The following is an 11,258-nucleotide window of genomic DNA, read 5'->3' on the forward strand; positions in this document are numbered from 1 at the left end:
ACATATATTATTATTATTATTATTATTATTATTATTATTGTAATATTATAATGTACATATATAGATGTATGTACACATATACATGTATATATATAGATATATACACATATATTATTATTATAATATACTCATATACACATACATATTAATATTATAATAATAGCATACATGTATACATGTATATATGTAATATATATTATATTATATATTAATGTACATATATACACGTATATACATATATATAAACACATATATACATATATAATATATAAATACATATAGATATATACACGTATATTATTATTATAATATACCCATATACACATACATATTAATATTATAAAAATAGCATACATGTATATATATATATATAAGTATATATACATATATGTGTATATATATTATACCCATGTATGTATTATAATATACATATACACACGTATATACACATATACATTATATATTTATACTATATTTATATATTATAATATACATATATACACGTATATACATGTATATTATTATTATAACATACCCATATATATATTATATATTATAATATACATACATATATATAAATATATGTATATGTATTATACCCATGTATATTATAATATACATATATACACCTATATACACTTATATATATGTATGTACGTTTATATTATTTAAAATATATAATATTATTATAATATACTTATATACATGTATATATATATTATATGTATGTATATATACATATATTATATATATATATATTATAAAATACATATATACATATATATAGATATTTTTGAAAAAATAAAAAAAATTCTAGTCCTAATCCAAGCATACACCAAACATAGGATAAGTGTTATCCAACTTAGACCAAGCCAAGCCAAGCCAAGCCAGTCCCTAAGCATAGTCCATGCCAAGACAGTCATGTGTACCAAACAAGCCATAAAGGTACAATATTAACTCGAACACATTGAAATTTTGATGGGACATGCTCTAATTGATTTAAGGGTATTTTTATGCCCTAATTAATCACATGATGCAATATGAACTAATTTGCCAACACGTTATTTGTTCATTAAAAAAAGAAAAAAAGGGGTCGTCATTTGATTAAGCATGTGAAACATGTTGGAGTACCGATTTGGTACCACCAAAACCAAACCCCACTTGGCTGTAAAGCTATAAATTACACATAAAAAAAAGTCCACATTGTGATAATGTGATGCTGCATTATCATTTATTTCCAAATAGTTAAATTACTATATAAATAGATACAACCATGGTATTTATTTTACTTTCTTTTTATTGGACAATTTAAGCGGACCTATTAGAAGAATTTAGGTAGGTATACGACCAGAACGGGAGGCGTTTATGATGAAAAAGTTAATGACCAAATTAGGCCAATGACAGGAAAAGTTAGGGAGAGAGAGAGAGGGGGAGAGAGAGGGAGAGAGAGAGAGAGTTCAACTGCTTAATTCGGCCTTTAAAAGGAGATGATTTGATGTGAAGTGCTGATCAATGTTTGGATTATTGTCATTTTCAAACAGCCGAGTTGTGAACTTGTGTGACGATAATGTTCCATGTATCAACATCTTCCTCCAAAGTAGAATGTTTATCAATTGTAAAGTCTTCTAAGAAAAACTAGTGTTCTCCATAATCCTCCCAAAAAAAGGAATGGAGTGTAAATAAACTATGTGCTTTCCTCTCTTTCTTTTTTTTTGGGGTAAGTTTTCTTTATATTAGTCTATATATGGACATGTTATCAATGATTATTTCTGGTATGAGTTCTTTTAATAGGGGAACAGATTTGCAGACGAGGTTAGCAGTTAGCCACAATTTCATCATTTTGGCCAGATCAGTGAAAAAAAAAAGCCGCAAAAGACATGAGTTACTTGCTGCGTTTCAATGACGAATTTCGTTGAGCAGGTGGTGAGTACTCTTGCCCAACCACCTAAACTTCCGAGGGCCAACAATCTCGTCTCTTATGGTGTTTTCCGGCCTTTCGGAAGTCTAGTGTCTTTTTTTAATATAAAAAAATCCAAACATCCTTTGTAATGCAATTCAATTATCATAATCGTCTATATTTTAGGTTGTCCTTCAAGGGCCATCCATGCACAAAATCATTTAGATTAAAAACTACTTGATCCTTTAAAATGTCACCCCCAAAAAAAAAAAACACATGTCATTAGATAAAAATAAAATAAAATGGTAATACTCAGATTTTCCTATTTAACCATTTCATTACATGGATGATCCTTTTAAAAGAACCTAAAAACTAAACAGATTTAATCACTGGATTACAATCCAAAAATAGGATGTGTATATATATACAGAGAGCTTCAATTGAGGGATCCTTTAAATAATCTTATTTGAGAGAGACACCCTTGTATTATATTTCACTAATCCAAACCATCTATTATGTATATATTCATTTAAAGATCATCTCTACAAAAAATCACTTAAATCTAATATTATTTGACCACTCAATTGAATTTGAAATTTTAGTACTTTCTTGAAACACCGTATTCATTCATTAATTTCTTAATAGAAGGGAATATATATAAGATGTTAAGCTTTTTATTGATTGAGATGAAGATGCACACAACCATATATCTCAGCAATCGCTATCGTGTTATTCAAGGCTTACCAAGCCAAACCAGACATTGACAGCATCTAGCTTGTTGATGTATTTATGCAAAGTTAATAAAACACATCCTGTTTTTTGCTGGAAATAAAACACAGTTGTTGGTATACAATTGCAACTTGTCCGCCCCTTAACTTTTGGCGGTCAAACCAAAGGAATTTAAACCCTATTGTGATAGATGGATGAAGGGTTGGCTGAGTTGGGTATGACACACTATATAATATATATTAAATTATCCCTTTCTTTTTTGGAAATATTTTTGTCGATCATTTTAATTTAAGGCGTATTTTTACGATCTTATCGTTATATCAATGAACACATATCAAATGTTGACAAAAATGGTGCGTAAAGATTCGAATTCGAACATTAGTGTGTGAGAAAATTCCTCTTAACTTTGGAAAAAACCATAAAAAATTATATAAAGCTCAGCTCACTGTGCATCGCATTTAAGTTTGGTTCATTTGGTGGAGGCTGCATCTGGTTGCTTGGTTGGCCTTGGAGAAAGTCCAATCGGACTTGTATTCTTCAGTCTTCTTCAAACCACGGTCCAACCACTTTGACGAATTTTCTTCTTTCCTGGGAAGCCGCTTTTAACTTTAATACTGTGTAAAGTCTAAACAAGCCCTTTCAAAGTTTCAAATTCCATCAAATTCCATCCACGCACTTTCCAAGAGCACACGTCGTTCCCGCCTGTGCCAGGAATTTTTTAGGCTCCCACCAGAGCTTGTGGTGGTGGGCTTAATTCCATGGTGGCCCGCCATTTTCTTATAAAGTGATGTCAAAGAGATCAGCAAGGCCATATCCAATAATGTTGTTGGTTATATCTCTCATGGTGCAAAAGCTGCGTCCTGAGAACCCGTGTGGACCATCTTAATTACAACATGAAGAAATAGAGCTACCCATCATTTGCATGTGTGTGTTTATGTTAAGATATACATAATAAGACTTAAGCGTGTGTCTAAGAGAAACTCCTTCTTTTCTAGTTTAGATTATCATTTGTATTAAGAAAAAACTAAAAAAAAACTTAAGCGTTAATAGGTTAGTAAGTTAATAAAGCTCGTTTTGATCCACTCCACAACTTCTCTAATGATCCAAGTTGTTACCCAATATGTATAATATGCATAAACATACACGTATTTTTTCACCATCACGCATGTGAGGTAATAGAAGTTACCATCAACTTTAGTTACCTTTTCGATATTTCTATTTGTTAATTATTTCATGATAACGCAGTTACAAAAGTTATTAATTCATTATTTTCTGGAAATGAGGGTAAAGAATGAGCTAAATGAGGGTAAAGAATGAGCAGGCATTGGATGAGAGCTCACATATATTATACATAATACATATCTTCGGAGTATATCTACATCCAACCAAATCTAAACTTTTGGGGTCCAAATGTGTATATATATGATATGACTCACATTTTCTTTGAGTCTTCCTCTTTTCCACATGAGAATAGGCCTCACGGTTCACGTTATAACCCCTCATTATAGCCTCACTCAATTGACTTCGGGTGTTTGATGCGTTTGCATAAACCCCAGAATTTGGCTTTGAGTTTAGGATCAATGGGTTTTGAGTTGAAGGTTCAAACTCACATCTGGGTTTGGATTGTGACGAAAAATTAGAAATGGATCAATGTGTTCAGGTATATTGGGGAGCAAAAGCCTTATTATTATTATTATTTTTTTGTTTTTTGTTTTTTGTTTTTTTGAATCATAAACTGACACAGCCTACAGGTAAAAATGTGTAGACAAAGGCCACATAGAGCACCGGAGGTAAAAAAAAAAAAGTGTAAAAATTACTTGTAACGAGCTTGAAGTACATTGGGTTGAAGATGAATGAAACAGATTGATAGGAATGTGTAGTTCAAACAGGCTAGATGGCCATGAGCATATACAGATGAAGAGAAACACATTAAACAAGGCCATGGAGAAATTTATGCATAATAAAGTCCAAAAAAGAAGGGTAGAGCTAGAAGAGGGCAAAAAGAAGAGCAAATAATTATCTGACTGAACAGAACACAACAAAATAGACGGGGCTCAATCTGAAAGAAGCCAAATTGCAAAGGAAAGGAGACCTTGAGTTGCTGGATTGGATAGCTCCAACCCCAACATGGAAGTTAACCAACATCATCAGCAATCTGAAACAAATTAATAAAGCACAAACAAAACAGAGCATGGCCAACTGCATGCACCAGCAAACATAAAACCCAAAATAGTATCTTCTGCAAACAAAAGCATGAATATTGCAGATCCAGCTGATGTAGACTTGCTCAAGCCTCAACTCAAGGTACAAATTCAAAATTTCTACTTTAGTTAATAGTCGGTGCATATAATAACCGAAATTCAGAGTGATCAGGTCACGTATCACTATAATAACATGGAAGAACAGTTGACCAGAAATACATAATAAAAATAAATAAGTCACCTGCAGAAAATTTTCATAAGTGCACTGCTAGCTGCAAATACATTAAATATAAATGATAATACAGCTTCAATAAATAAAAGTTTACTACTTTAATTCTTCCTACATTTTAGCTAGCTGCTAGTTTCTCCACCATGGGCTAGCTGGTGGGCATGTTGTGGTAGGCTAGGAACTGGTGTTGGCCACCATGGGAGTACGAATGGGAAGAAATAAAAATTATTGAGTTTCCTCTTCTCAACTATCTTTGACCACTTTCTTGTACGAATGTTGCACATTATAACATCTGCATCCACATATAGATAAAAAATATCCTCATTATTTGGGTCAAAAGATAGCCTCTCAACGACTCGTGCATCATCCGGATACATATCTTGGTCGAAGGAATAAACATTGTGTTTACTCAAACACAATTCGCCAGCTCCCTTGACCATATAATCATGATCTTGTCGTTTCAAATCCCAAACAAACAGAGTTTTTGTATCTGAGTCAAAGTCACACATCCGCAACAACCCTCCACACACACCTAGGCACTCAACTACAAAATGGTCGGCTACAGGCATAGCAAATACCACGAAACGACATTTATGATCAATAATATCACCTCCATTGCTACAACCACTACTAGTGCTAGTACTGCTATTGTCATTGAACGGATCCAACCCAAGAACCAGAAAATAGCCATAATCATGACCCGACCAATACAACACTCCATTGTAAGAAAAGGCCATAGCATCGAGATAATCATAAGAAATTCCTCGTGGGGATGATACAACTAACTCGCTCCATTTGCCAGTCTCAAAAGAGAAGATCTCCACATTAAAATTGAAGCAGTACTCATCATGATCAAATACAAATTGACGATCAGGAGGAAGAATTCTCACAACCTTGCACCTAAACTTGGCATTAAGCTGGATGACATGTCCATTTGGATCGTCTTCCTCATAGTAAGGACTATCACAGATCAATCCCACTCGTACAATGTCATAGCATCGAGTAGGGGTGGGAGGAAGAGCAACCCATTGCATGGTGTATGGATTGCATATGTAGTAATTGTGTTGATCAAACAAGCTATCACAGCATAAAATCAAGTCATTGTAAGCCCCTACCACAACTGGCTCTGTTTCCAAATGGTCGAAAGTCTCGAGTCTTTTCAACATAGGAGTTAACATTTCGGACAAAGAAACTCTGTTAAATAATTCCTCTGCATTGCGGCTTATCAAAGTGCGTACAGTAGGTGTTTTCCTATGACTTTGGAGACGCAAAAAGCGGTCAATAAAATAAGGAGCAGAGATGAGAGTGAGCCAACGCTTGCACACACACTTGCATTGAAAAATGAATTTACCGCAAGGAACTCGACAAAGTATTTCAACCAACACAAGCTCAGGGAGATCATGAATATCCATCAATTTCGATGATTGCCTTTGCCTTACGGATGATGATCTATATTTTTAGGTGGATATGCTCCAAGGGGACAGCTGGTCTCTACTGCTTCCTCCAATGGCAGCACAACTTAATTAGGATCTACTTCAAGGTGATGTTTCAAATTTCAAAAGATACAAGATTATATATAAATAAATAAACTAAGAAAACGAATGCAGCTAAAATAGAAGCAGCAAAATGAAACTAAATACAAGAAACTGCTTGCTTAGTTACTTGGTACAATAGAACTCTATGCATTTGTGAACCCTAAATCTAGAAATTGGGATTTAGGGTTAGAAATTTTACTGTCAATAAATAGGAAATTGGAAATGAAGGATTTTACCTGGTCAAGACTGAAGAGGATGATTTTCTTAAGCACCCAAACAGAAATAGCAGGAACAACAAAGAACCAGAGGAATCAAATGGTCTTTGATTCTTAGACACGAGGAGGAGAGGAGGAGAGGAGTGCAAGTGTAACGATAACCCCAACTGAACTAGTAAGCTTCTAGAAACAACCGCAGTTCGTGTTGGGCTGGTAGCTGAAGAGGCCCAAGACCGTGGGCGAATGGGCTTTTACGCTGGTTTTTTTTAAATATAAAACTTTTACCACTAGCCTTACTTAGAAGTGGATATAACTTATAAGTATAAACGAAAATTCTCCAATACAAGAAACTCCTTGTTTTTAAAGTTTTTGAGTTTCCTACTTGAATAAAATACTTAGAACTCCTTATTTTTAAGAAAAATAAAAGTTTTTGAATTCCCTACTTGAATAGAATACCCAACGCTACCTTATTTTGCACTGCGTTTTATTTATTTAAAAACTCAATAAATTTCTGAATTCTTAATCGATAAATTGGGGTTTTGAATTCAGAAAAATTTACTGACTATAAATAGTGTTGAAATTGAGGATGTTACCTGGTAAAGACTCAAGATCGGATGGATGATTTTGATAAGCACCCAAATAGAAATAGCATAAAAGTAGAGGCAAATTGTCTTCTATGATATGATTTGTTGGTGTGGTTTTGCACACCATTCGTTGGCGAGAGTAGGGCTCGTCAATGGGTCGGGTCGGGTTTTTTTAGAAAATTCAAAGTCCAAGCCCGACTCATGAGCCGAGCTTGAGAAAGCTCATCGGGCTGGGCAGGGCTAAGCCCAACGGGCCGGGCCTAAACGGACCCTACTTCATTTAAAAAAAATCATCATAAAGGCATTTTAGTCCAAATTTGAGATTAAACTCACTTAATTCCAATATTTTTACTTCAAACCAAATTCATAAAACACCCAATAAAGTCACACAACTTATAAGATTTTCCACAAAAATAATAAAAAACAAAGTATTATTTTTTAGGTTATTACATAATTAGATTGTAATACGTTTTAAGAAATAATTTTAAAAAATAATAAGTATCAAAAAATTATTTTTTTAAAGGATGGTATGAATAAATATACAAATATTTGGTGATGTGTTCAAGAAAAGCATGATTATATTTGGTGCTACGATTATGTTTCGTGATATGATTATATTTGGTGATATGATATGTTGTTCATATTATATATATGATTAGTGTGCTAATCATCCAATTATAATTGTTGGATTAACAATTGACACAAATTAATGTGCTAATCATCCAATTATAAAGTAGTAATGAGTAAAGAAAAGTAAATGAAATGAAACAAATTATATATGTGATTTAAGTGATATAATCATAAACCTAAACTCTTATTTATACATAATTATATATGTAAGTGGGCCTAATGGGCCGGGTTTTTGTGGGCGGGACGGGCCGGGCTTTCTTGGGCTTAATCAGGCTGGGCTTATGGACCGGACCGGGCTTCAGACACCCAAGCCCAAGCCTAGCCCGATCCAAGGCGGACCGGGCCATCTCAAAGCCCATAATGAATCGGGCCAAACTGAGCCTGCAGGCCCCCATCGGCCCATGAGCCTGCAGGCCAAATGATGAGGCCTAGAGACCAATCTAGAGAAAACCTTCATATACTAATTTCAACTTCACAATTTTGTTTTCTGCCCTAGGCCCACAATTTTATGTCCATCCACAAATAATGTTGTGCATTTTTGACCACTTTATGGTACGATAATGTTGTGCATGACAATACCTCCATCCACAAAAATAGATAGCAAACATCCTGATTGTTTGGATCGAAACGTAGCAGCCAAACAAACAATGCATCATCCGGATACATATTTTGGTCCATCGAATAAACATTTTGGAAAGATCAGAATGACGCAAATATGTTTTTCCAGAATATTACTGCCAAACGAGATCTAAAATATAATTTTAGGGTTGAGGAGGAATAATATATATTACAATTATTTATAGGGAAGATAACCAACCAGGAACGTTACATTGCAGGGTTGTAGGCTAAGAATCTTATGGGGGTACGTTATGACAATGAAGGAAAATCAATTGGATTATTCTGCTGGGCATGCATGTTGTGGGAGTCTAGGAACTGGTGTTGGCCACCATGGCTGCACATGCACAAAGCTGTAGGAAATTTGGTGTGGAATCTCTTCAACGATCGTTGACCACTTTCTGGTACGAAAATTGTACTTGTACTTGACACATTCTCCATACACGTATATATAGCAAACATCCTCATTGTTTGGATCGAAGGGTCGCAGGCTAACATTCGATTCATTATCCAGGTACATATTTTGGTCCAACGAATAAACCATGCGTTTACTCAAACACAATTTGCCATCTTCTTCTGTTTTCAAATAAAATACAATCAGACTTCTGGTAGCCATGTCTAAGCCACACATCCGTATGCAACCTCCGCAAACACCAAAGTGCCGAAGGTCGTTTAAAGGCTCATCAAGTGCAATGAAAAAACACTTAGGTTTATCACAAAACGGATCCAACCCAAAAATAATAGAGCAACCATTTTCCTCCCGACCCAACCAGTACAATATTCCTTGGTGAGGAAAGCCAAGACCATTCAAAGTAATGGCTCGTGGGGACGATACAACTGCCTTCCTCCATTCACCAGTCTCGGAAGAGAAAATGTCCACTTTCCATTCGAAGGAAAAATCATAATAACCCTTCTCTGGAGGACGAATTCTCACAACCTTGCACCTATACGCAGCATTATGCTGCATGACATCTCCTTTCTGATCTTCGTGTTCGTCTTCCTTGTAGTTATAGCAGGGGGTATCGCAGATGAATCCCACTCGTACCTCAAAGTGGCGGTGTACGGTGTAAGTGGGAATGCGAGGAAGAGCAACCCATTGCATTGTGCATGGATTGCATATGCAGTAACGGTTCAAGTTTCCATAACACAACATTAAGTCATTATATGTCGCTACAACAGTTGGGTTTGTCCAAGGGTGGAATCTCAGTCTTACCACGTATTCCCTTGCATATATCAGGGTACGTATTATGTGTCTTTTCTTATCACTTTGGTGACGTAGATAGTGGTCAACAAAATAAGGATCGGAGATGAGGGTGAGCCAACGCTTGCACACGCACTTGCATCGAAAAATTAGTTTACTGCAAGATAGTCGACAAACTACTTCAATCAATACAGCATCCGGGAGATCAGCAATATTTATCAATTTCCATGGTTGTCTTCGTGACAAGGACGACAGAGAGCTATTGCTTCCTCTCATGGCAGAACAAACATATGCGATTGGATATCTATTGTTTCCTGTCTATAACAACTTACAAAATATGAAATAATAAGCAAACAGACCGAAAAGAGAAAGAGATTTATACAAGCTTGTTCTAAAGTTTTTGAATTCCCTACTTGAATAGGATACTTAGAACTCCTTGTTTTGAAGAAAAAGAAAGGTTTTTCAATTCCCTATTTGAATAGGACACCCAAAGCCACCTTATTTTGCAGTACGTCTTGTTTATTTATTTTAAAACTGAATTAATTTCTGAATTCTTAATCTAAATATTGGGGTTTCTAAGTTAGAAAAATTTACAGGCAATGTTGAAATTGAGTATTTTACCTGTAAAGATTCAAGATCGGATGGATGATTTTGATAAGCACCCAAATAGAAATAGCATAAAAGTAAAGACTAGGAATCACACCAGATATGCAAATTGTCTTCTATAATATGATTCGTTGTAGTTCAAGCAGATGAAACGTTGTGAGGAAACGTGTGGGATACCAATACAACTAAAACAGAATCAGAAAGCAAATTTACCTATTCCAAATTTCAGTGGCGGAGCAATTGTATAGATAGATAGAGCTTTGAAACCATTTATATGTTGTATGGGTATGGGTACTAGTACGCCTATATGATTCACCGATATGGCAAAACTCCAAATATTAGAATACTGATACGGCACCGATACGGCGATTAAAATAATAGATATTTATAAAAAAAATAGCAAAAAAAAAAATATTGCATCCATCATGTTATAATCATCCATCATAAGTTTAAAACATAAAATTTAACACAAAATACAAGTCTTCATGAATGCACAACTTAATTAGGATCTACTTCAAGATGGTGTTTCAAATTTCAATACATACAAGATTATATATAAATAAATAAACTAAGAAAACGAATGCAGCTAAAATAGAATCAGCAAAATGAAACTAATACAAGAAACTGCTTGCTTAGTTACTTGGTACAATAGAACTCTATGCTTTTGTGAACCCTAAATCTAGAAATTGGGATTTAGGGTTAGAAATTTTACTGTCAATAAATAGGAAATTGGAAATGAAGGATTTTACCTGGTCAAGACTGAAGAGGATGATTTTCTTAAGCACCCAAACAGATATAGCAGGAATAACAAAGAAC

At 34.6% G+C, this 11,258-nt stretch overlaps 1 protein-coding gene across 3 annotated transcripts; it reads right to left on the minus strand.

Annotated features, from left to right (window-relative positions):
* Nucleotides 1–4,916: 4,916 nt before the first annotated feature.
* Nucleotides 4,917–6,950, minus strand: LOC117620533. 3 transcript variants are annotated; one of them, XM_034350617.1, is made up of 2 exons: nt 6,828–6,950; nt 4,917–6,586 (listed from the first exon to the last, which is right to left on the minus strand). In XM_034350617.1, exon 2 carries the CDS (start codon nt 6,466–6,468, stop codon nt 5,179–5,181), a length of 1,290 nt encoding a protein of 429 aa, XP_034206508.1. In that variant the 5' UTR covers nt 6,469–6,586; nt 6,828–6,950; the 3' UTR covers nt 4,917–5,178. The 3 variants fall into 3 exon arrangements, with proteins under 3 accessions (XP_034206508.1, XP_034206507.1, XP_034206509.1); XM_034350616.1 differs by having other exon boundaries at nt 4,917–6,550; nt 6,828–6,944; XM_034350618.1 differs by having other exon boundaries at nt 4,917–6,589; nt 6,828–6,944.
* Between the last annotated feature and the right edge of the window lie 4,308 nt (nt 6,951–11,258).

Source organism: Prunus dulcis, chromosome 3 (assembly GCF_902201215.1).
Source record: "Prunus dulcis chromosome 3, ALMONDv2, whole genome shotgun sequence".
Lineage (NCBI taxonomy): Eukaryota > Viridiplantae > Streptophyta > Magnoliopsida > Rosales > Rosaceae > Prunus > Prunus dulcis.